This window comes from Triturus cristatus, chromosome 4_2, assembly GCF_964204655.1.
Source record: "Triturus cristatus chromosome 4_2, aTriCri1.1, whole genome shotgun sequence".
Lineage (NCBI taxonomy): Eukaryota > Metazoa > Chordata > Amphibia > Caudata > Salamandridae > Triturus > Triturus cristatus.
Window position 1 is genome coordinate 780,369,455 of NC_140586.1, and position 27,869 is coordinate 780,397,323.

General features: G+C 43.9%; 1 protein-coding gene across 1 annotated transcript in view; it reads right to left on the minus strand.

Moving 5' to 3' along the window:
- LOC146835036 (cytochrome P450 4B1-like) overlaps positions 1 to 27,869 on the minus strand; it is a 281,992-nt gene that overhangs the window by 151,845 nt on the left and 102,278 nt on the right. The window contains exons 6-7 of the mRNA XM_085602696.1: positions 10,542 to 10,693; positions 10,345 to 10,451 (exon numbers count right to left, since the gene is read on the minus strand). Of these exons, the coding sequence (XP_085458822.1) occupies positions 10,345 to 10,451; positions 10,542 to 10,693 (259 nt within the window). The remainder of the gene's footprint in view (positions 1 to 10,344; positions 10,452 to 10,541; positions 10,694 to 27,869) is intronic.

The following is a 27,869-nucleotide window of genomic DNA, read 5'->3' on the forward strand; positions in this document are numbered from 1 at the left end:
CTGTTAGTCATCCACAGTGGGCGCGCCACATTTTCAAAAATTAAAACAAGTTCTTCCCCCAGTGGGTAAGTGCAGGAACCTGCTGCCACCTGCCCCGCTTTGTTGCTGTCATTCGTGAATGTGCTAGCACCACCCTGCATGGCGTCAGCACATCTTCCTTCATCCCACTCGAACACCAAATCAGTACTCGAAGGATCCGCCTTTACCGCGGTGGGCTGTATTTCACGACCGGAGACAGCCGTTATAAATCCAACAAAACAGGTTCCCATTTGAAATAAGGCCACAGGAAGATAAATATCTTTCACTCCATTTAATGGCAGCATGCAAGCAGATGGTTTCACAGAGTCCCGCATCAAACACAATCCATACGCCAGACGCGTTTTGGGAATCTAACAGTCCCTTCTTCTGTGGCGTGTTGTCAGCAGAAAATGATAGCGCTGTTGCATAGCGCACGATTTCATTCCAACACCTGCCTCAGTGGGCGTGGCCGAATACACGGCCTTCTGGGTGTCGTAGTGCGCTTTTAGTCATCCACAGTGGGCGCGCCACATTTTCAAAAATTAAAACAAGTTCTTCCCCCAGTGGGTAAGTGCAGGAACCTGCTGCCACCTGCCATGCTTTGTTGCTGTCATTCGTGAATGTGCTGGCACCACCCTGCATGGCGTCAGCACATCTTCCTTCCTGCCACTAGAACACCAAATCAGTACTCGAAGGATCCGCCTTTACCGCGGTGGGCTGAATTTCACGACCGGAGACAGCCGTTATAAATCCAACAAAACAGGTTCCCATTTGAAATAAGGCCACAGGAAGATGAATATCTTTCACTCCATTTAATGGCAGCATGCAAGCAGATGGTTTCACAGAGTCCCGCATCAAATACAATCCATACGCCAGACGCGTTTCGGGAATCTAACAGTCCCTTCTTCTGTGGCGTGTTGTCAGCAGAAAATGATAGCGCTGTTGCATAGCGCACGATTTCATTCCAACACCTGCCTCAGTGGGCGTGGCCGAATACACGGCCTTCTGGTTGTCGTAGTGCGCTGTTAGTCATCCACAGTGGGCGCGCCACATTTTCAAAAATTAAAACAAGTTCTTCCCCCAGTGGGTAAGTGCAGGAACCTGCTGCCACCTGCCCCGCTTTGTTGCTGTCATTCGTGAATGTGCTGGCAACACCCTGCATGGCGTCAGCACATCTTCCTTCCTGCCACTCGAACACCAAATTAGTACTCGAAGGATCCGCCTTTACCGCGGTGGGCCGAATTTCACGACCGGAGACAGCCGTTATAAATCCAACAAAACAGGTTCCCATTTGAAATAAGGCCACAGGAAGATAAATATCTTTCACTCCATTTAATGGCAGCATGCAAGCAGATGGTTTCACAGAGTCCCGCATCAAACACAATCCATACGCCAGACGCGTTTCGGGAATCTAACAGTCCTTTCTTCTGTGGCGTGTTGTCAGCAGAAAATGATAGCGCTGTTGCATAGCGCACAATTTCATTCCAACACCTGCCTCTGTGGGCGTGGCCGAATACACGGCCTTCTGGGTGTCGTAGTGCGCTTTTAGTCATCCACAGTGGGCACGCCACATTTTCAAAAATTAAAACAAGTTCTTCCCCCAGTGGGTAAGTGCAGGAACCTGCTGCCACCTGCCCCGCTTTGTTGCTGTCATTCGTGAATGTGCTGGCACCACCCTGCATGGCGTCAGCACATCTTCCTTCATCCCACTCGAACACCAAATCAGTACTCGAAGGATCCGCCTTTACCGCGGTGGGCTGTATTTCACGACCGGAGACAGCCGTTATAAATCCAACAAAACAGGTTCCCATTTGAAATAAGGCCACAGGAAGATAAATATCTTTCACTCCATTTAATGGCAGCATGCAAACACAATCCATACGCCAGACGCGTTTCGGGAATCTAACAGTCCCTTCTTCTGTGGCGTGTTGTCAGCAGAAAATGATAGCGCTGTTGCATAGCGCACGATTTCATTCCAACACCTGCCTCAGTGGGCGTGGCCGAAGACACGGCCTTCTGGGTGTCGTAGTGCGCTTTTAGTCATCCACAGTGGGCGCGCCACATTTTCAAAAATTAAAACAAGTTCTTTCCCCAGTGGGTAAGTGCAGGAACCTGCTGCCACCTGCCCCGCTTTGTTGCTGTCATTCGTGAATGTGCTGGCACCACCCTGCATGGCGTCAGCACATCTTTTTCATGCCACTCGAACACCAAATCAGTACTCGAAGGATCCGCCTTTACCGCGGTGGGCCGAATTTCACGACCGGAGACAGCCGTTATAAATCCAACAAAACAGGTTCCCATTTGAAATAAGGCCACAGGAAGATAAATATCTTTCACTCCATTTAATGGCAGCATGCAAGCAGATGGTTTCACAGAATCCCGCATCAAACACAATCCATACGCCAGACGCGTTTCGGGAATCTAACAGTCCCTTCTTCTGTGGTGTGTTGTCAGCAGAAAATGATAGCGCTGTTGCATAGCCCACGATTTCATTCCAACACCTTCCTCAGTGGGCGTGGCCGAATACACGGCCTTCTGGGTGTCGTAGTGCGCTATTAGTCATCCACAGTGGGCGCGCCACATTTTCAAAAATTAAAACAAGTTCTTCCCCCAGTGGGTAAGTGCAGGAACCTGCTGCCACCTGCCCCGCTTTGTTGCTGTCATTCGTGAATGTGCTGGCACCACCCTGCATGGCGTCAGCACATCTTCCTTCCTGCCACTCGAACACCAAATCAGTACTCGAAGGATCCGCCTTTACCGTGGTGGGCCGAATTTCACGACCGGAGACAGCCCTTATAAATCCAACAAAACAGGTTCCCATTTGAAATAAGGCCACAGGAAAATAAATATCTTTCACTCCATTTAATGGCAGCATGCAAGCAGATGGTTTTACAGAGTCCCGCATCAAACACAATCCATACGCCAGACGCGTTTCGGGAATCTAACAGTCCCTTCTTCTGTGGCGTGTTGTCAGCAGAAAATGATAGCGCTGTTGCATAGCGCACGATTTCATTCCAACACCTGCCTCAGTGGGCGTGGCCGAATACACGGCCTTCTGGGTGTCGAAGTGCGCTATTAGTCATCCACAGTGGGCGCGCCACTTCCCCCAGTGGGTAAGTGCAGGAACCTGCTGCCACCTGCCCCGCTTTGTTGCTGTCATTCGTGAATGTGCTGGCACCACCCTGCATGGCGTCAGCACATCTTCCTTCCTGCCACTCGAACACCAAATCAGTACTCGAAGGATCTGCCTTTACCGCGGTGGGCCGAATTTCACGACCGGAGACAGCCGTTATAAATCCAACAAAACAGGTTCCCATTTGAAATAAGGCCACAAGAAGATAAATATCTTTCACTCCATTTAATGGCAGTATGCAAGCAGATGGTTTCACAGAGTCCCGCATCAAACAGAATCCATACGCCAGACGCATTTCGGGAATCTAACAGTCCCTTCTTCTGTGGCGTGTTGTCAGCAGAAAATGATAGCGCTGTTGCATAGTGCACGATTTCATTCCAAAACCTGCCTCAGTGGGCGTGGCCGAATACACGGCCTTCTGGGTGTCGTAGTGCGCTATTAGTCATCCACAGTGGGCGCGCCACATTTTCAAAAATTAAAACAAGTTCTTCCCCCAGTGGGTAAGTGCAGGAACCTGCTGCCACCTGCCCCGCTTTGTTGCTGTCATTCGTGAATGTGCTGGCACCACCCTGCATGGCGTCAGCACATCTTCCTTCCTGCCACTCGAACACTAAATCAGTACTCGAAGGATCCACCTTTACCGCGGTGGGCCGAATTTCACGACCGGAGACAGCCGTTATAAATCCAACAAAATAGGTTCCCATTTGCTGTATATATATATATATATATATATATATATATATATATATATATATATATATATATATATATATATATATATATATGTCCATATGTGTGCGCGTAGAGAGGTAGAGAGGTAGAGGTAGAGAGTAGAGAGGTAGAGGTAGAGAGGTAGAGCGTAGAGAGTGGAAGGAAAAATCTCATGTGAAACAAGCACTGGCAAAGCCAATAAGTGTGTCTTGCATTTTCAGCCCTGACCAAAACATTTTGAAAAGCCTCCTCCAGTGAAAAAAAGTTTTTAAAAAATCACTGCTTTAGGTATGTGCATCTATGAGATAAATAATTTAATGTGTGATATCCTAGTGTACTTTTGAGTTGCAAAACAGTCCCTCATATATTTCAATGGAAACACTCTATAGGAGCCAGAATGATACATCAAACAGCCAATAGCAAGAGGTGGGAGTGAAATACTCTGCTGGGTGGTGTCAAAGCTCTCTCTATGTAAAACTGGAATTAATTGGTAACAACAGGTGTCAGAGACAGCCGTGCTGTTCAGACAGATCTAAAAAATCTAACAGCGTCAACACCCTGAGCCTCAAGTGTGTCCATCTTTCGTTTATATGCGTGGGATCTGTGCCAGATTCTCCCACGGGGCACATTTCTTTCAATACATCTATATGGCAATAATTTACCAAACAAGCAGTTATCCTGAAAATATAGTACCGATCTGGCTTTCTTTAACAGACATTGGTCAGTCTGTCTCTGGCCTCACGTAGACCCCATGCATTTCCTTGGATCTTTGTTTTCAAGGATTGTAAGACCCATGAGTAACTTAGCAGGAGCAGCCAAAACAAAAGTACCAGCACCTTACAACAACTGGTGGAAGGACAGGGCTTCTCCAGAGATCCAGTACATTATTCCTTAAAGTGGCAGGGGCAAGACAGAAGTTCTGAAAATGCCAACTATCTGTTGGGGAAACCTCCTTTTCTACAGGGGCTTTAAAACATTAGAAAGGAAATTCAAGGTAGGATGTTTAGGTTTTTTGTGGGGGTGAGGGGTGTAGGCTGTTTGGAAAGATAAATGAATGAGAATGAATAAGAGAAAGGAAAGTTTTATGGAAAGGAAATGGTGGTTGATTCATTTTTTTAAGTGGTAGCTCCAAGAAAAAGTGAAAAGAACTAGGCTTGATGCTCACACTTTATCAATACAACACTCAAAGCAGACGTGTGAGCCTTTGGGAATATAAGCGCAGCTCATTAAAGCAGAATACATTTCCTATGAATGTGTCCATCTCAGGACACATGTCTAGAGCTGTGCAAATGGATGACCAGTAGGGCCTCACTAGTAAAGCCTGCTCACGAAAACACTGAACATCACGTCAAAAATCTGGGCTAATGTAGTAGTCTGGTCAACAATTTTCATCCGTTTTCGAGATGGTGCGCAACCTGAACGCCACAGGTTGAAACCTGCGAGGCTCTTTCGAGGAGGATAAAATGTGTACCATTAACCTGGATAATAACTAACGCCTGTTATCAGTGCCTAGGGTCGAGGGAGTCTAAACAATGCACACATTATATGGTATAATTTATATCCCACTTTGTAAGCACACGTAATAAACGGGTGCAAAACACACCTGATGCCTGCTGGAAATATTTTTTGCAGCCGTTTTGCCATGTGGGTCTAAAGGATCCCAGGAGAGTTTAGCTCTCCTTGAATTTACACCACTTTTGACCTCGACCCTCCCTGAGTGCAAAATACCAGAAAATGTGGTTATAACACTAACAGCATTTTAACCACTGCCTAGTACGAGTCCTGTGTGCATAATGCCTAGTGCTTTACATGGAAATAAACCACTTCCTTATTGTACGTGCAAGCGTGTAAATCTGTCCAGAAACTCAGCGGAAATCCTGTGCAAACATATTCCTCACCAGGCAGTTGTTTTGCCAAGTTTACGACCAGACTGCGCTCTAATTTGGCCAGTGACACTCAGTGCCCCTCGAGTGTCAGCAAAACGAGTATCGATGAAATCACCCAGGACGCTCTAACATTGCCTTTTATGGGAGCAGCGTCTGATAGCCGCAGTGAGACTCCTTGTAAACAGGGTCAAAGGTAAAGGTGCAGACAGACGTGGCCAGCATAGCCTTGCATGAATAACAGGGAGGAAGTGACGTCCGAGGGACACAGGAAGGGTCACACCCTTCAAGCCAGACCAGCTCTTGCAGATCCCAAAGGTGCCTGGGAAAATGCAAGTAAACACACCATTCAGAAGCCCAACAAGCAAAAAGAAAGTGACTGTGCGAAAAGCATAAAAGCAGGGGTGCGCACAGGCAAACACGCGAGTGGGACGGCAAAAGCGAAAACAGGGGTGCGTGCGCGACGGCGGAAAAAGTGAAAGCTCCAGATGGCGCCGCCGGCGCTGAAAGCTGCAGGCTGCGCGCACGATGCTCGCGTGAACGCAAGCGCTAGGCCAGCCAACAGCACTTTGAAAACTCACCTACTAAATGTCTCTCTGAGCAGCGCATGCGCGCTGACTCAGCGAGACCTAAAAAAGTACATGACTGGGTTCCTGAATGCAGGCGCCATATAAAATGTTCTCTAAGATCCAACTGCAGAATCTTACTATTTTGTACTTTAAGATCCTCTTTTACACCTTCTTTAGAGATCACAGGTTAATTGGTTTCAATAATTCTGGGACACAAATAAAAGCAGATACTCATTCCATCCTAGACTCCGGGGAGTGAACAGTGAAAACTTTTCCAAAGTCGCACTGTGACTTCCCGTTGCCCAGACATTAACAATCTTTTGCAATTCAATAGGTCTCGCATTAGTGACATTTGGAGCTATTGGTGTTGCAAATGGTCTTTTTTATTTTGTAAATAAAAAAATAGTAGTTAAGCTTAAAGAATTTCTCCAAGGTGGCACGAAAATGAGGGGGTGCCCTCTTACCCCCACCTCTAGGGTGCCTCATCTGGAGAAGCCGTCCAAGCAAGGTGTAGGCATCTCTTCTGTCTGCCTGTGGACAGGGGCTGGGGGTCTGTGGCATTCAGGGCTCGCCACTGTAACTCCTCTCCGAAGCCTGCCTATGGCTTACCCGCTCTCCTCTGTGCTCTATAAACAAAAGCTGAGAAGTTCCCCATGCTTTTCCGAGCTCTCTAAACTCTCCTCACAGCCAAGCCACTGGTGCTCAGCATTCCTCTCTGGCTTCTCTAGGGGCTGGCTGATGCCTGGCTGGACCCCTGCGAGTAATATGGTGTCCCTCTGTAGCACCCACAGTAACAGAATTGCAGTTAGGTGCTCTGAAGGATTAGGGGTATACCTAATACGCCTAGAAGTGTTTTATTTAGAACCCTGAACATGTACGCTTCAACCAGTACCAATTATTTTGTCAGATAATGCCAATTCCTCACACTGTTTACATTTCACACTGCTCACTAATGTCGTTTTCTTGCACTGTCCACTAGTGCAGCTCTTAGCGCTGGTCACTAGTAGATGCTCTTACACTGACCACCAGTGCAACTTCAAGCACTGACCACTACTACATGCTTCCAGTGGTTAATTTGAGCTGGTGAGGGGCACTGGTACTTAATTCTCCTCATCAGACGTTTCCCGAGAGCCACAGAAGGAAAAGCACACAAAACAGAAAGAGGGAGGAACAGAAACCCGGAAAAGCACCACCTCAGCATCAGTGCACCACCCCCAGTGCAACACCAACTCCGCATCAGCGCATCACCACTGCACCAACCCAGCGCCACCTGAGCACCAGCGCAGCACCACCTTTGTATCAGCACAGCACCATCTCAGCATCAGCACAGTACCACCTCCTCATCAATGCAAAACCACTAGTGCAGCACCAACTCAGCACCAATTCAGCATTATGGCAGCACCACCTCAGCACCAGTGTGGCACCAATTTGACATCACTCAGCACCACCAAAGCATCACTCAGCACCACCTCAGCATCACTCAGCACCACCTGAGCAGCACCTCCATACAAGCACACCACCTCAGTTTTACTCAGCACCAGCATAGCACCCTCTCCGCATCAGTGCACCACCTCATCAGTGCACCACCACCTCAGTACCACCACCGCACCATCTCAACATCAGCACAGCACCAACTCCGCATCACTCAGCACCACCAGTTCTGCACCACCACCTCAGCATATCTCAGCATTGCTCAGCATTGCTCAGCACCATCTCAGCATCACCTCCGCTTTAGTGCACATCACCACCACAGCCCCACCTGGGCACCAGCACAGCCCCACCTCAGCAGTGATTAGCACCAATGCAGCACCACTGGAACATCAGCGTAGCACAACTTCAGCATCAATCAGCACCTCCTGAGCACCAGATCAGCACCACCGAACACCAGCTCAGCACCACCGAGCACCACCTCAGATTGACTCAGCACCACAGCATAACTCAGCACCACCTCAGTATCACCGTAGTATCACTCAGTAGCACTTCCGCACCAGCACACCACCACCTCCGCATCACTCAGCACCACCTCAGTCTCCCTTCAGAATCTGGCATCTGTTGATGCTCCCCCAATCTCCGTTCGCTGCTAGTGTTGCAATTCAGGTACCTTTTCACAACCTCCACACTCTTGTTGTTTATGCTCCATCCCTAAAACAAACAAACTATAACAAACCAGCATTAGAACAGATTAGAACTGGTAGGAAGAAGTTGCCAGCATTGTAAGAACAAAAAACTAGAAGATGTCTTCTTGGTTATATATAAGGTAACAAAAGTGCTTATAATACCTTTTTATTATAACTTCTCAACATGCTGCACAGAAGCCACGCTGCTCTACAACATAGCTTAAACACATTGTCAAAGCTGATAGCTCTGGATAAGCACATATAAGGTGCTAAAGGTGAGACCTATTGGCTATGCCAATGCCTGTTTTAAATTGGTGTTGTATTTTTATTGTGTTGTGTATTCTCTGTATTACTGTTTGTATGCAACATTAATACTTTACATATTTCCTCTAAGTTAAGCCTGACTGCATTCATGCCAAGCTATCAAAGGTTAAGTATAGGATAATTTAGTGACTTTTGTGGTTCACCCTGACAAGGATTGTGGCTTTTGCTTGACTAGGACTAACACCCCAGTCAACAAAAAAATCAATGTCTCACAAGAACCCTATACAAATGTAGAGGTGGAAGGCACCAACAAAGGGGATTGCTGATTGAAATGCAGAATTTTAGAACAATACTGTGATGTAGCGCAAAATCCATTTTCATTTGTAGGGGCGGGCATAATAATCACGAGTTGTCCGCATCCACATATATTTCTTCATTGTATTAACATGAGACATTAGAATGTGAATTGTAATAATGTGAAATCGTGATGGGTTTAAGGATACCTCAAAGTAAACGTGGAGAAATTCCGTTATGAATAGATGTAACTGGCTGAAACCATTAACGGGCAGAATTTGTGTATACAGCTGACAATTATTCATGTATTCAATGTGCTTATGGAACATGTTAATTTAGATGTACACAGTCACACTAAGTGAATGTGTTTATTTTATAGGCAATCTCGTAAAGTCTATGTACCATTTTTTATTATGTTAGCTGGATTTTGTAGGCCTGAGATGTGTTTTTCCTGGAAGCTCTCGCATTTGAATTAATATTTGAATTTCATGTGAACGTTAGTCTTTATTCTTTCACACGCTGGTGTTGCAGGTGGAAGAATCATCCTTGTTAGAATAATGTCCTTGTTTTAGGAGCTGGGCAAGGAGAGAAGGGGATATATTGACCGTTGATACAGACAAGAAGAACTGTTATATTTTCTCACTGGAGAGAGCCTGGGAATCAAGGTCATCTCGCCACTGCTCGGGAGCATCGCGGTCCAGTGGGAAAATACCTGTGAGGATGTGGCCTGGCCAAATGGCTTGACCTGTAAAGGATCCTGGGAAGCCACCTATAATGATGGTACATGGTAACTAGGGAAAAAGCCCCACTTCTTTTTTTGCCTTTGGAGAGAGAGCATCTTGGAACGAGTTCTGTCTCAGTAGCTCCATGCTGCTTGACCCACCTAAGGTGGAGAGACTTTTAAGGAAGGCTCCACACGCTGACACCTTAACTGATCCTGCTCCGCGGTATGCTTGATTAGGGATGTCATGTTCGTGCTAGTGTAGGGACAGATCAATGCTTTATTCCTATGAAATCTTCATTGCATGGGAACCTGGACCCCTGTGTTCTGCTCAGGAGGAAAGGTTGTCAGCAAAAACAGTGACAGCAGACACTAGCTAACAGAAATGGCAAAAATTAACCAGACTACAATTACAAAAAAAGCCATCCAAGAGCTCTCTGGTTATGCTGGAAGGATGCTTTGCACCTGCGAAACTGGTTCCTGTGTGTAAGAATGGTGTGCAGGTTGATAGGTTGAATTGTACAACTACAACTGGATTAATTGGTAGGTAAATGGATATAGGGAGGGATAGATTCTGAATGAAACAGAACAATATGAACAGATTAAAGCATAGGCAGGAGACAAAAAGACTTACTTTAGCACTCAGCAGAATATCAAGAAAGTCTAAGTGTCTCTTTTGTTGGATCTTCTCAAGCTCCTTTTCATCTTTGTATGTTTCTTTTCGCTGCTTGATCACTGTATCTGTGATAGGAGTAGGCCAGTTTAGCATACACTTTCCAGGTCAATCAGTAAAGATACAGCAAGTGAAGGAATATAGGATTTCATTATTACCAGTGTGGTTGTGTGCCACCTTGCAGGCTCTTCGAAAGCAAGCACCATGAGGACTGAGATAGTAGATCAGATCATTGTGATACATGAAGCGTCGGATTCTGAAATCCACCTGGTAGGAGAGGTCATAGATGGCTTGGATATAAGGGTTCTTGCTGAAACATAAATAGAAAAAAGGTAGAAAAGCTGCAGAGGCTACTTTTTGACAAAGTACATATTAATGGTACCTTAGTTAAATGCTTTTGTTGTCTTGATGATACTGAATCTGAAACTGATGTATGAAGCAGACTGAGGGTCATGGTGAAGGAGTGAACAGGAAATGGTGATGTATTACAGGAAACAGTGGTCCCTGAAAGCAAAACGATAGAGCAAAAAATGAATATAGTCAAAATTGAAACTATATTATAGCCAATGTCCAGCCGGGCATGGCAACTTTAATAAGTAGAAGTTCTTAACAGTGAACCAGAAAATGCAAGTAGAATTTCGGTGGGACACAAGCCTGTATCCTATGACTTACATATCAAGTTGACAAAAAATGATAAAACACATTCAGGCAATTACATTGATGTTTCTTTTTTGAAATAATGAATAGCGAAACATCTGGTATTCAGATTGCCACCTTCACACTATATTACATACAGCAATATTAAGGTGTAGGGTGGGCAACAGAGTCGACGGCGTTTCGATCCTTATGAGAGAGATACAGGATCATCATCAGGACTTAATTAGTTAAATTGCCCTTATTTAGAATGCCTGAGTGAACATCGGACAATAAGGCAAACGTGAAACCAACATAAATATGGAAAAAAATAATAAAGGGGAGGGAAGGGAAAAAGGGAAAAGAAAATAACAATCAATCGATTTATAATTACATTTAAACATAACATTTCGCATCAAAATGGAACTACGTCAGATCAGGGGCTCGTTCCTGTGTGCATTCTCATGCAGAAGTGACATAGCGAGCATTCGTCTCATGGCAGCCAATGTCTAAGCAGAAATACGGAAATAAACACTGTTTAAAGGTAACGCTATAGAAAGGTAAAAGACCTCATGCTAGCCGTAGTATGCTAATCACTATCACTTGTTGCGCGGTGCGCTGTGAACCCGTGAGGCGTAGGAGGGTGCTAAGTGAAGAAGCCTGTGGTATCTGAAGGGTAATAAGAGGGGTGACAGGGAACGGCAGTGGAGTGGGGGTGAGTGGATGGGGAATTACCTCATGTTGCCATGGAGGCAACGGAGAAGGTGCCGATTCGCGATCTGGCAACGTTGCGTGAAAGTTATGAGTTAAGGTAGGAACAATGCCTGTGAAGAAATGGATAATATTAGTGGGGCGAAGCGTAGTGGTAAATGCGTAGGATGTGCCGTAAATGAAGGGCTTACCTACGGACAACTACTTCCGGAAAGAAGGACACGGATAGGTCTGGTGAAAGAAAGTGAAAGATATCAGTATCCGAGAAAAAAGAGCGGGACATCCGGGTCGCGGGTCCGTAGTGGCAAGGCTTACCTCAATAAACTGGAAGAAATGGGTTCCGTGGCCATGTAGTGTGTTCGGACGATGCCGGATCAACTGTGGAGGCAGAGTTGTGATGCTACGTAATGTAGGTGTTTACGGTCATGTGGGTGGTCACATGGGTGATCATGTGATCAGGGAGCAACGCCGTGCGAGTGAGAAGGCGATGGTCTGGAGAATCGAGGCGCCATGTTGGAAGGGTGAAGAGGAAGGGGTGGTTAGATGATGAGAAAAGTAGCCGGCGAGTAGAGGGGTGAATAGAAGGGAAGAGAAATATAAAGGCATACCAAGACAGTGAACGATATCCGTAAACCGCATACTGCAAAAAAAAAATTCTTATATATATACATATAAATTAAACATGTAATTTAGGTGGAACAATAACCATCAGACATCCAGTAGTGGGAAACGAATAACATTGTTCACGGAGCCTAGCAACGAGGTGTGGTACCCAAGAGGGTGTGACCTTGATTAGGTATTAGTCATTGTTCAGAAAATTGTAGAGTGAAATGAATCCAAAAAAGTTCATAGCAAAGCGGTCCAGTCCTCAAGGCGATTCAGCCCTCTGTGTATGCTTCCTGTCTTGAGAATCCATATCAATTCTTCTTTGTTCAACAGTTGGGCGAGATCAGCGCCCCTGGGTGGAATCTTCACTACAGAGATTACGGTCCAGCGTATTTCATTCTCAGTGTGGCCCTTGGCCTCAAAATGTTCGACCAATGGAGCGTTTGGAGTTTTGCATCTTAATCTGCTTCTGTGCTGGCAGATTCGTACCCGGATTTTTTGTGTGGTCTGACCTATGTAAATCATATCGCAGGGACATAAGATAGCATAAATCACATTACAGGTGTTACAGTTACTGAATTGTGTGAGTGGTTTACGTATATTTCCATATACAAATTCCTTGCAGTCATTGGTAAAGCCACACACAGAACAATTGCCACATTTATTATGACCAGTCACAGATGGTAACGACCAATGGTCATGAAGGGTACCCGTGTTTGTGGTGCTAGGGAGGGCTGCTCTGACCAAGTGGTCCTTAATGTTCTTGTTTTTCTTAAAAGCAAAGAGAGGTTTCTCCAGGTTAAGTATTCCAGCATTAACTACACTCCAATGCTTCAGAATGCTTTTTCGTAGTTTGTGTGAGGAGAGGGAAAAAGTTGTAACGCATACTATGCGATTCTCTGATTTTTTGTTTTTGGGTTCCAAGCGAGTGTCCCTAGGACAGTACCAAGCTCTTTTGAGGGAGTTTCGGATCAGTCTTTTGGGATAGCCTCTGGAGGTCAACTTGTTGCTTAATATTTTAGCTTCCCTGAAATAATCCTCCTTAAGGGTGCAGTTGCGTCTGATGCGGAGATACTGGGAATAGGGAAGGGAGTCTCTAAGAGCTCTGGGATGGTTGCTGCTGTATTTCAACAGAGTATTACGCTCAGTTGGTTTTCTGAACAGGCTAGTGATTAGATGCCCATCTCTGTGAGTTATATTGAGGTCAAGAAAAGGAATGGATATTTTGTTGTGTGTGAGTGTAAATTTCAAACCACCACAGTTGTTGTTCAGCCAGTGAAGGATATTTTCGAGCATTGTCTGGGTGTCATGCCAAATAAGGAAAATATCGTCTATGTATCGTTTCCAGAGTGACATGGCAGAGAAAAAAGGATTGAGTGGGACCAGTATACAGTTCGTCTCCAGAGCATTCATGTAAAGGATCGCCAGATTCGGTGCAAAAACTGCTCCCATCGATGTTCCTTTAGTTTGCTGATAGTAATGTCCGTCAAACAAAAAGAAATTCCTGGTCAAGCAGATCTCAAGAAGTTGCAAAATAAAAATAGTTGGAACTGCGTGTGGTCTGATGCGTGTCTCTAAAGTGTTTTCAATAATGAGCAATGCATCTCGTTGGGGGATGTTAGTGTAAAGAGACTCAACATCGAGAGTGCAGAGTGTATCTGTTGAGGGATCAAAGATGTGGTTTTCTACCAATGTAATCATCTGCATACTGTCTCTGACATAATATGGTGTAGATGGGACGAACTCCTTTATGAAAAAATCTACATATAGGCCAAGTGGCTCTAGAATGGAGCCGCAACCGGAGACGATAGGACGTCCAGGGGGGTGTTCAGTGTCCTTGTGGATTTTGGGTAGGGTGTAAATAACTGGTATCCGAGGAGCCTTAGCATTCAAAAACTGGTATTCGAGTTTAGAAAGGAAGCCTTCATCTAAACCAGATTTGGTGGTTTGATGGATAATTTGTTTAAGTTCATTAGTGGGGTTGGTGGGTAGTCTACAGTAATGATCTGTATTCCCTAGCTGTCTTAATATTTCGTTTTTGTAGGTAGTGGTTTCCTGGAGTACTATTCCACCACCTTTATCAGCAGGTTTGATGACTATCGTGTTGTTAGTCTTAAGAGTGTGAAGTGCTGATTTTTCTGCCAGTGAGATATTGTAAGGAATATAGTGGTGTTCTTTGGCCAGTTGTGATAAGTCATTTAATACCAACTTTTCAAAGGTGGAAATCTCCGGTGGGACCATATTGGCCGACGGGGAGAAAGTAGAAGGAGGCCTCAAAGGAGTGTTGGGTGCTTTGGGTGAAAAAGGATTTAACAGGAAATAGCTATGTAATCTCAGTTTGCGAAAAAATCTCAAGACTTCTGTCTGTAGGTCGAGAAAATTAGTTTTTGTGATGGGTACGAATGAGAGACCCTTGCTAAGTATCGATAATTCTGAGTCATCCAAGTGGTGTTCAGTGAGATTGAATATAGGGAGTGAGAGATTGGATTGTATCTGGGTGAGGGAGGTGGCGGTGTCCATGTGCTGTGATTGGTCTACCAGCGGTAGTAATTGCGTCGGGTTTGCCGTTCGCCTGGTTGGTTTTGCCAATGGGCACGTTTCAGACCCCCTCTCCTTGGTGGCTCGTGCTGGCCACGTCCTAAAAAAGAGGTTGAAGGTTGTGGATTAACTGGTGTTCTATTGGCACTACTGGTCCCTTCGCCTGGGTCTGAGCTATCAGAGGATTCCACAGAAGTGTCAGAGAATCCAACTAGAGTTTGTCCTCTATTGAAACGCCCCCAGGGGCGGTTGTTGCGTTGGTTATTGTAGGATCGATTGACGTAGAAATCTTTGGTGAGATAGGGGTAAGTACGTTCAGTAGAATAGCTTTTAATATCTTTCTTTACTTTTGTAGATTTCTTATTCTGTTCTATTCTATAGAATTCTTCCACTGTTTTTTGAACTTGTTCTAGCAGCTGCTTACTGTCAGAAATCGTGTCGTTGCTTGTTATTTGTCTTTCAATATCTGTTATCTCTTCAAGAAGTTTTTTGAGTTCCTCTGTGGCTATGTCGATACCTAGGACCATCCAGTGCCTAGAGCACGTTGTGCTAATGTAGCTAAAATTTGTAATATATTTGGGAATGTCGGTGAAAATTCCAGGTATGTTCCTGACTTGGAGGCCTGCGGGGATAATATCAGCTTTTAAATACTCTGTGAGCATTCGTATCATAAGTTGTAGCCTGACTGACTGACTTGGCCTATATGTAGATTTTTTCATAAAGGAGTTCGTCCCATCTACACCATATTATGTCAGAGACAGTATGCAGATGATTACATTGGTAGAAAACCACATCTTTGATCCCTCAACAGATACACTCTGCACTCTCGATGTTGAGTCTCTTTACACTAACATCCCCCAACGAGATGCATTGCTCATTATTGAAAACACTTTAGAGACACGCATCAGACCACACGCAGTTCCAACTATTTTTATTTTGCAACTTCTTGAGATCTGCTTGACCAGGAATTTCTTTTTGTTTGACGGACATTACTATCAGCAAACTAAAGGAACATCGATGGGAGCAGTTTTTGCACCGAATCTGGCGATCCTTTACATGAATGCTCTGGAGACGAACTGTATACTGGTCCCACTCAATCCTTTTTTCTCTGCCATGTCACTCTGGAAACGATACATAGACGATATTTTCCTTATTTGGCATGACACCCAGACAATGCTCGAAAATTTCCTTCACTGGCTGAACAACAACTGTGGTGGTTTGAAATTTACACTCACACACAACAAAATATCCATTCCTTTTCTTGACCTCAATATAACTCACAGAGATGGGCATCTAATCACTAGCCTGTTCAGAAAACCAACTGAGCGTAATACTCTGTTGAAATACAGCAGCAACCATCCCAGAGCTCTTAGAGACTCCCTTCCCTATTCCCAGTATCTCCGCATCAGACGCAACTGCACCCTTAAGGAGGATTATTTCAGGGAAGCTAAAATATTAAGCAACAAGTTGACCTCCAGAGGCTATCCCAAAAGACTGATCCGAAACTCCCTCAAAAGAGCTTGGTACTGTCCTAGGGACACTCTCTTGGAACCCAAAAACAAAAAATCAGAGAATCGCATAGTATGCGTTACAACTTTTTCCCTCTCCTCACACAAACTACGAAAAAGCATTCTGAAGCATTGGAGTGTAGTTAATGCTGGAATACTTAACCTGGAGAAACCTCTCTTTGCTTTTAAGAAAAACAAGAACATTAAGGACCACTTGGTCAGAGCAGCCCTCCCTAGCACCAAAAACACGGGTACCCTTCATGACCATTGGTCGTTACCATCTGTGACTGGTCATAATAAATGTGGCAATTGTTCTGTGTGTGGCTTTACCAATGACTGCAAGGAATTTGTATATGGAAATATACGTAAACCACTCACACAATTCAGTAACTGTAACACCTGTAATGTGATTTATGCTATCTTATGTCCCTGCGATATGATTTACATAGGTCAGACCACACAAAAAATCCGGGTACGAATCTGCCAGCACAGAAGCAGATTAAGATGCAAAACTCCAAACGCTCCATTGGTCGAACATTTTGAGGCCAAGGGCCACACTGAGAATGAAATACGCTGGACCGTAATCTCTGTAGTGAAGATTCCACCCAGGGGCGCTGATCTCGCCCAACTGTTGAACAAAGAAGAATTGAAATGGATTCTCAAGACAGGAAGCATACACAGAGGGCTGAATCGCCTTGAGGACTGGACCGCTTTGCTATGAACTTTTTTGGATTCATTTCACTCTACAATTTTCTGAACAATGACTAATACCTAATCAAGGTCACACCCTCTTGGGTACCACACCTCGTTGCTAGGCTCCGTGAACAATGTTATTCGTTTCCCACTACTGGATGTCTGATGGTTATTGTTCCACCTAAATTACATGTTTAATTTATATGTATATATATAAGAAATTTTTTTTTGCAGTATGCGGTTTACGGATATCGTTCACTGTCTTGGTATGCCTTTATATTTCTCTTCCCTTCTATTCACCCCTCTACTCGCCGGCTACTTTTCTCATCATCTAACCACCCCTTCCTCTTCACCCTTCCAACATGGCGCCTCGATTCTCCAGACCATCGCCTTCTCACTCGCACGGCGTTGCTCCCTGATCTCATGATCACCCATGTGACCACCCACATGACCGTAAACACCTACATTACGTAGCATCACAACTCTGCCTCCACAGTTGATCCGGCATCGTCCGAACACACTGCATGGCCACGGAACCCATTTCTTCCAGTTTATTGAGGTAAGCCTTGCCAGTACGGACCCGCGACCCGGATGTCCCGCTCTTTTTTCTCGGATACTGATATCTTTCACTTTCTTTCACCAGACCTATCCGTGTCCTTCTTTCCGGAAGTAGTTGTCCGTAGGTAAGCCCTTCATTTACGGCACATCCTACGCATTTACCACTACGCTTCGCCCCACTAAATATTATCCATTTCTTCACAGGCATTGTTCCTACCTTAACTCATAACTTTCACGCAACGTTGCCAGATCGCGAATCGGCACCTTCTCCGTTGCCTCCATGGCAACATGAGGTAATTCCCCATCCACTCACCCCCACTCCACTGCCGTTCCCTGTCACCCCTCTTATTACCCTTCAGATACCGCAGGCTTCTTCACTTAGCACCCTCCTACGCCTCACGGGTTCACAGCGCAATGCGCAACAAGTGATAGTGATTAGCATACTACGGCTAGCATGAGGTCTTTTACCTTTCTATAGCGTTACCTTTAAACAGTGTTTATTTCCGTATTTCTGCTTAGACATTGGCTGCCATGAGACGAATGCTCGCTATGTCACTTCTGCATGAGAATGCACACAGGAACGAGCCCCTGATCTGACGTAGTTCCATTTTGATGCGAAATGTTATGTTTAAATGTAATTATAAATCGATTGATTGTTATTTTCTTTTCCCTTTTTCCCTTCCCTCCCCTTTATTATTTTTTTCCATATTTATGTTGGTTTCACGTTTGCCTTATTGTCCGATGTTCACTCAGGCATTCTAAATAAGGGCAATTTAACTAATTAAGTCCTGATGATGATCCTGTATCTCTCTCATAAGGATCGAAACGCCGTCGACTCTGTTGCCCACCCTACACCTTAATATTGCTGTATGTAATATAGTGTGAAGGTGGCAATCTGAATACCAGATGTTTCGCTATTCATTATTTCAAAAAAGAAACATCAATGTAATTGCCTGAATGTGTTTTATCATTTTTTGTCAACTTGATATGTAAGTCATAGGATACAGGCTTGTGTCCCACCGAAATTCTACTTGCATTTTCTGGTTCACTGTTAAGAACTTCTACTTATTAAAGTTGCCATGCCCGGCTGGACATTGGCTATAATATAGTTTCAATTTTGACTATATTCATTTTTTGCTCTATCGTTTTGCTTTCAGGGACCACTGTTTCCTGTAATATGTATCTACCCAAGGTCCCTGTCTAATTCCTTTGGGTGCCCTTGTTCCTCTTTTGATATAGTAAGCGCAATCGCTGGATTGCAAGGGCTCATGGTCCTATTTCCCCTTCTTGTTTAGATAGTGGGTCACTTCCCTTCCCTACCGACTACCATATCCCTAACTCTTTCTTGTTTTCCCTCGCATCACTTCGTGTCATGTCAGATCACGCACCCTTATACACAGATGAATACATCAAAAAGATTTTAGAAGGTCCTTCCCTCTTCTCTGACTCCGCCAACGCTCCTCAAGAAACTGGTTCCACATTACCAGAACAATTAGAGAAAACAAAAAAGAAATCAGTCAGGCTACAACTTATGATACGAATGCTCACAGAGTATTTAAAAGCTGATATTATCCCCGCAGGCCTCCAAGTCAGGAACATACCTGGAATTTTCACCGACATTCCCAAATATATTACAAATTTTAGCTACATTAGCACAACGTGCTCTAGGCACTGGATGGTCCTAGGTATCGACATAGCCACAGAGGAACTCAAAAAACTTCTTGAAGAGATAACAGATATTGAAAGACAAATAACAAGCAACGACACGATTTCTGACAGTAAGCAGCTGCTAGAACAAGTTCAAAAAACAGTGGAAGAATTCTATAGAATAGAACAGAATAAGAAATCTACAAAAGTAAAGAAAGATATTAAAAGCTATTCTACTGAACGTACTTACCCCTATCTCACCAAAGATTTCTACGTCAATCGATCCTACAATAACCAACGCAACAACCGCCCCTGGGGGCGTTTCAATAGAGGACAAACTCTAGTTGGATTCTCTGACACTTCTGTGGAATCCTCTGATAGCTCAGACCCAGGCGAAGGGACCAGTAGAGCCAATAGAACACCAGTTAATCCACAACCTTCAACCTCTTTTTTAGGACGTGGCCAGCACGAGCCACCAAGGAGAGGGGGTCTGAAACGTGCCCATTGGCAAAACCAACCAGGCGAACGGCAAACCCGACGCAATTACTACCGCTGGTAGACCAATCACAGCACATGGACACCGCCACCTCCCTCACCCAGATACAATCCAATCTCTCACTCCCTATATTCAATCTCACTAAACACCACTTGGATGACTCAGAATTATCGATACTTAGCAAGGGTCTCTCATTCGTACCCATCACAAAAACTAATTTTCTCGACCTACAGACAGAAGTCTTGAGATTTTTTCGCAAACTGAGATTACATAGCTATTTCCTGTTAAATCCTTTTTCACCCAAAGCACCCAACACTCCTTTGAGGCCTCCTTCTACTTTCTCCCCGTCGGCCAATATGGTCCCACCGGAGATTTCCACCTTTGAAAAGTTGGTATTAAATGACTTATCACAACTGGCCAAAGAACACCACTATATTCCTTACAATATCTCACTGGCAGAAAAATCAGCACTTCACACTCTTAAGACTAACAACACGATAGTCATCAAACCTGCTGATAAAGGTGGTGGAATAGTACTCCAGGAAACCACTACCTACAAAAACGAAATATTAAGACAGCTAGGGAATACAGATCATTACTGTAGACTACCCACCAACCCCACTAATGAACTTAAACAAATTATCCATCAAACCACCAAATCTGGTTTAGATGAAGGCTTCCTTTCTAAACTCGAATACCAGTTTTTGAATGCTAAGGCTCCTCGGATACCAGTTATTTACACCCTACCCAAAATCCACAAGGACACTGAACACCCCCCTGGACGTCCTATCGTCTCCGGTTGCGGCTCCATTCTAGAGCCACTTGGCCTATATGTAGATTTTTTCATAAAGGAGTTCGTCCCATCTACACCATATTATGTCAGAGACAGTATGCAGATGATTACATTGGTAGAAAACCACATCTTTGATCCCTCAACAGATACACTCTGCACTCTCGATGTTGAGTCTCTTTACACTAACATCCCCCAACGAGATGCATTGCTCATTATTGAAAACACTTTAGAGACACGCATCAGACCACACGCAGTTCCAACTATTTTTATTTTGCAACTTCTTGAGATCTGCTTGACCAGGAATTTCTTTTTGTTTGACGGACATTACTATCAGCAAACTAAAGGAACATCGATGGGAGCAGTTTTTGCACCGAATCTGGCGATCCTTTACATGAATGCTCTGGAGACGAACTGTATACTGGTCCCACTCAATCCTTTTTTCTCTGCCATGTCACTCTGGAAACGATACATAGACGATATTTTCCTTATTTGGCATGACACCCAGACAATGCTCGAAAATTTCCTTCACTGGCTGAACAACAACTGTGGTGGTTTGAAATTTACACTCACACACAACAAAATATCCATTCCTTTTCTTGACCTCAATATAACTCACAGAGATGGGCATCTAATCACTAGCCTGTTCAGAAAACCAACTGAGCGTAATACTCTGTTGAAATACAGCAGCAACCATCCCAGAGCTCTTAGAGACTCCCTTCCCTATTCCCAGTATCTCCGCATCAGACGCAACTGCACCCTTAAGGAGGATTATTTCAGGGAAGCTAAAATATTAAGCAACAAGTTGACCTCCAGAGGCTATCCCAAAAGACTGATCCGAAACTCCCTCAAAAGAGCTTGGTACTGTCCTAGGGACACTCTCTTGGAACCCAAAAACAAAAAATCAGAGAATCGCATAGTATGCGTTACAACTTTTTCCCTCTCCTCACACAAACTACGAAAAAGCATTCTGAAGCATTGGAGTGTAGTTAATGCTGGAATACTTAACCTGGAGAAACCTCTCTTTGCTTTTAAGAAAAACAAGAACATTAAGGACCACTTGGTCAGAGCAGCCCTCCCTAGCACCACAAACACGGGTACCCTTCATGACCATTGGTCGTTACCATCTGTGACTGGTCATAATAAATGTGGCAATTGTTCTGTGTGTGGCTTTACCAATGACTGCAAGGAATTTGTATATGGAAATATACGTAAACCACTCACACAATTCAGTAACTGTAACACCTGTAATGTGATTTATGCTATCTTATGTCCCTGCGATATGATTTACATAGGTCAGACCACACAAAAAATCCGGGTACGAATCTGCCAGCACAGAAGCAGATTAAGATGCAAAACTCCAAACGCTCCATTGGTCGAACATTTTGAGGCCAAGGGCCACACTGAGAATGAAATACGCTGGACCGTAATCTCTGTAGTGAAGATTCCACCCAGGGGCGCTGATCTCGCCCAACTGTTGAACAAAGAAGAATTGAAATGGATTCTCAAGACAGGAAGCATACACAGAGGGCTGAATCGCCTTGAGGACTGGACCGCTTTGCTATGAACTTTTTTGGATTCATTTCACTCTACAATTTTCTGAACAATGACTAATACCTAATCAAGGTCACACCCTCTTGGGTACCACACCTCGTTGCTAGGCTCCGTGAACAATGTTATTCGTTTCCCACTACTGGATGTCTGATGGTTATTGTTCCACCTAAATTACATGTTTAATTTATATGTATATATATAAGAATTTTTTTTTTGCAGTATGCGGTTTACGGATATCGTTCACTGTCTTGGTATGCCTTTATATTTCTCTTCCCTTCTATTCACCCCTCTACTCGCCGGCTACTTTTCTCATCATCTAACCACCCCTTCCTCTTCACCCTTCCAACATGGCGCCTCGATTCTCCAGACCATCGCCTTCTCACTCGCACGGCGTTGCTCCCTGATCACATGATCACCCATGTGACCACCCACATGACCGTAAACACCTACATTACGTAGCATCACAACTCTGCCTCCACAGTTGATCCGGCATCGTCCGAACACACTGCATGGCCACGGAACCCATTTCTTCCAGTTTATTGAGGTAAGCCTTGCCACTACGGACCCGCGACCCGGATGTCCCGCTCTTTTTTCTCGGATACTGATATCTTTCACTTTCTTTCACCAGACCTATCCGTGTCCTTCTTTCCGGAAGTAGTTGTCCGTAGGTAAGCCCTTCATTTACGGCACATCCTACGCATTTACCACTACGCTTCGCCCCACTAATATTATCCATTTCTTCACAGGCATTGTTCCTACCTTAACTCATAACTTTCACGCAACGTTGCCAGATCGCGAATCGGCACCTTCTCCGTTGCCTCCATGGCAACATGAGGTAATTCCCCATCCACTCACCCCCACTCCACTGCCGTTCCCTGTCACCCCTCTTATTACCCTTCAGATACCACAGGCTTCTTCACTTAGCACCCTCCTACGCCTCACGGGTTCACAGCGCACCGCGCAACAAGTGATAGTGATTAGCATACTACGGCTAGCATGAGGTCTTTTACCTTTCTATAGCGTTACCTTTAAACAGTGTTTATTTCCGTATTTCTGCTTAGACATTGGCTGCCATGAGACGAATGCTCGCTATGTCACTTCTGCATGAGAATGCACACAGGAACGAGCCCCATATCTGACGTAGTTCCATTTTGATGCGAAATGTTATGTTTAAATGTAATTATAAATCGATTGATTGTTATTTTCTTTTCCCTTTTTCCCTTCCCTTCCCTTTATTATTTTTTTCCATATTTATGTTGGTTTCACGTTTGCCTTATTGTCCGATGTTCACTCAGGCATTCTAAATAAGGGCAATTTAACTAATTAAGTCCTGATGATGATCCTGTATCTCTCTCATAAGGATCGAAACGCCGTCGACTCTGTTGCCCACCCTACACCTTAATATTGCTGTATGTAATATAGTGTGAAGGTGGCAATCTGAATACCAGATGTTTCGCTATTCATTATTTCAAAAAAGAAACATCAATGTAATTGCCTGAATGTGTTTTATCATTTTTTGTCAACTTGATATGTAAGTCATAGGATACAGGCTTGTGTCCCACCGAAATTCTACTTGCATTTTCTGGTTCACTGTTAAGAACTTCTACTTATTAAAGTTGCCATGCCCGGCTGGACATTGGCTATAATATAGTTTCAATTTTGACTATATTCATTTTTTGCTCTATCGTTTTGCTTTCAGGGACCACTGTTTCCTGTAATACGTATCTACCCAAGGTCCCTGTCTAATTCCTTTGGGTGCCCTTGTTCCTCTTTTGATATAGGAAATTGTGATAGCAACAATGCCTATAGATGTCTGAGATATGTTTTCTGACTGATATCCCCGAAAAGATCCTTGACTTACGTTGCTGCTGAAAATATTACTTTAGCTCCTATTTTTGTGATGAAAGTTTATTGAAGAAATAAATTAGAATAGATACATTGGTGTACTCCAATTCCTAGGTCACTGGTAGCATTGTGATTGAGCTGAGGTAGGACTTGTTGACAAGAGTAAACACTGGGGGAATAGAGAAGCCAATAGTGAATGGTGGTTTACAGTTTGTCCTCCCTAATGAACATGGTGTAATAAGCTATGAATATGGCTGGGCGAAATCACATAATTTTTGAGGGGTGAAATTCCATAACATTTATGTGAGATTAGCTTTTGTCATGAAATTTGCAAAATGTATACTTTCTAGAAAATTGCACACATTTCACGTAATGCAAAACTAGTGAGTTTTACCAGCTAACTATCATTTCTTCCAGACCTAGAATAAAACTACAACACGTTCTTCAAAGTATTCAAGAGGATGACCCGGAGTTATTCCCTAAAGAGTATCATCACCTATGCAATTCATTGAAGGAAATAGCACATCATGTGTTGTCTATTTTACAAGTATGTTAACTACTATCTTTGTACAAGCACAAGATTAGTAGGTAACACTGCGTACTATATCTTTCCTTTAGCTGCATAGAGAGGAAGATATTCTTGAATAACCGTGGACAATGAACTCCGCTCCGCTAGCAGAGATTGCAGATATTTGTGAGCTGCGCATTACATTGACAACACAGATACTCATGCAAAAACTCTGACTTTACCACGTAGCGGAGTTAGCTACTACACCCACAACCATTTGATAAAACAACTTTACCTTTACATGCTAAAAAACACATATAACCAATTCACAAAATGAACTTTTGAAAAATATTAGGCAATGAGAGAGGTGATGATTATGGGGTCCCCCCAACATAGGGGGAGGACCAAGCAAATGCCTTGAACACAAAAAGCATATCATGCTGAACGATTCAGTGGTGGTCCCAGCTTCCTAGGACCACCCCAAGCAAAGTTATGGGCAAAAATACAATGCCAACCAAAGGCCCAACAAAGCATTAAGGGCGAGATGCTAGAGTTTAGTGAATATTATAGTATTAGCTCTCAGCTCAGCCTGGGGAGCCTGCCCCTTGAGCAATGTTTTGATGTTTGATACTATAATATTCACTGCACTCTAGAATCTCATCCCATAATTCTTTGCAGGGCCTTTGGTTGGGATTGTGTTTTTGCCCATAACTGTGCTTGGGGTAGTCCTAAGAGGATGGGACCACCACTGAATCGTTCAGCCTGATGTGCTCTTTGTGTTCAAAACATCTGCTTTGTTCTCTCCCTAGGTTAGGGAGGACCCCAAAATCATCACCTCTCCCACTGCTTGCTAAATTTTCATTTTCACTTTTGTGAGATGACTATATGCATTTTAGCATGTAAAGATAGAGTTATTTGTTGTTTTACTAAAGGTATGTGAGGTTTCTGTTTTATTAATTGGGATGATATGAGGGAAGCTTCATGAAGCGGTTTGTGGAGATTTGCTATTCATGCAAAAACTCTTTACATGCTAAAAAGTATATAACCAATTCACAAAAGTGAGCTTTGAAAACTATCAGGCAATGAGAGAGGTGATGATTTTGTGCTCTCCCCTAACCTACGGGGAGGACCAAGCAGATGCCTTGAACACAAAGAGCATATCATGCTCATCACAGCTGGGAGAGCCACTGCAGCATGAGAGTGCCACTGCAGCTTGAGGAATGTTTCAATATTGGATACCACAATATTCACTGCACTTTAGAATCTCATCCCATAATGTTTTGCACTGCCTTTGGTTGGTATAGTATTTTTGCCCATAACTGTGCAGCCAGCACAGCAAATACCACTGATGCAATTTACTGGTGCACATAGAATTAATGACATAAAGAGAAGTCCAAGCATGACTAATATTATGACCGCCATCAGCTCATTACAAATAACATCAACTCCACAATGTAACAAACCTCGGATGACACATGATACTAATACCACCGGTAAGGAGCAGATAATTGACACTGGATAAATCCAAGTACACAGATCTATGGAAGCACTAGGAACATTGGGAGTAGACATGAAGGAAAAGTTAAACCTCAACGACACCGTTGGCAGCAGAAGACTGACGCAAAACAATAACAGTACTGGTAACGGCGGCCCAACTGATGTAGCAACGATCTGCGAATTGCGAAGCCCAGACCAAACAATGGCAAGAGAGGAATGGAGAGGAATAGAAATCTCTCAGGCAGTTCCAACACCATCTCTTCATCAGAACGAACAAGCGACAGTTCAAAATCCAAAGCTAAATACAGCGGGAGCAAAAGAAATAGGGGGCAAGCTAACGATTGTCTCATTAGAAATGACAGAAATCTCTTCATACCTGGGAAAGGAAGAGTGGGAAGATCTCATGGCCGGCTATTCCCAGGAGAAATGCAGGAGTGAGCCCACAGGGAACACTTCGAGAAGGACACCTGAACGTAACCAAGATCAACATAAGGAGGGGGAATGTAAAGGAGAACAAAATGTGGCAAAAAATCCAGTAAACCAGAAAGAACCATTGAAATATATAAATCAGGAAAGTGCTTGGCCTAGCTTGTTAAAAACAATGCAACTCTTGGTAGAGGCTCTCCATTACCAATCCGATAAAATGGACACCCAACTGACGCTATTAGATACCTTGGCTGTCTTTGTGGTTGCCATCGATGGGAAGTTGGGTTCATTAAACACACTTCTACAAAACAAATACGACCACTCGCAAGGTGCAAACTTAAGTTGTGGATGTGGTCCTATTATTGACAAATTGGCCTCTCTCCCAGCAATGCTGAATGATTTGTGCGATCAAATTAAAAAGTCCACGAAGGGCCCAGAAGAAGAATCTCTGGAGAGATTTACGGAAGATGAAATATATGATCCAACAAACACAGCACAAACTAAAGCTAAAAAAATGGGAGGCCTTGGGATAAAGGAAACCCAGGCTCATACGACTAGAGATCCAGACGCCAGAGAAATCAAAACACCAGATAGCCAGTTGCCTGAAGTCTTACTGGAGGATAAAGTAGATAAACCATTGAACGCAAAACAAAGGCGAGCAAAAAAACTGACAGGCCGTAATCAAAAAACAAACCTAAACCATGAGGGATTCAAGCGTCTCTTTGGGACGTTAGCGTTAGCGCCACCAGCACAAAGCGAACTAGAGTCCGGAAAGGATATAAGCATAGGTGGGTCCCCTGGACGAAATGCACTAAGTACAAAAACAATAAAGCAGTCTGCCAACAAAGTGAAGGGCGCAACTGAGAAAACGCAAACCCTTGGGAATACTAAAAATGAGGAAGTAGAAGCCACGCATCAGGAAGGGACAAACTTGACTTCCAAGTAACAAAAAAGGAAAAACACAATCTGAAATTGAGCAGAACAAATCACAAAAGAGTAATACTATAATTTGTCCCATTTCCAAAAAACAACAATCGGTGAAGGCACTTTGGAATCAAGGCCTGAGAACGAAATGGACCAAAGGATACTGCCTAAAATGCCAACAAAAACAAAAAGGAGTAATCTTATAGAGACAACCGACAGCAAACTGTCCTCTGTTATACAAGCGACTACATCTACACATAGAAGGATGAACCAAAGAGATGAAATATATTTACCCACAAAAGAATTGGGAATACGCTAGGTGTCCCCGGGCAAGGAGAGGATGACCAAATGTTCAACTTAAGAGGACAGCAATCAATTCAACACAAAGAAAGAGATGAAGCAGCAGTGTCCATAAATCAGGCAACCCTGTTAGAAACAAAAGGTCATGAACCTACTCAATCGAACAAATCCAACAAAAAGTCTTGGAGCCCAGGAGATTCAAGAAGCGCAACAAACACAATATGGTTGAGTCCAGTTTATATATCGAAAGGC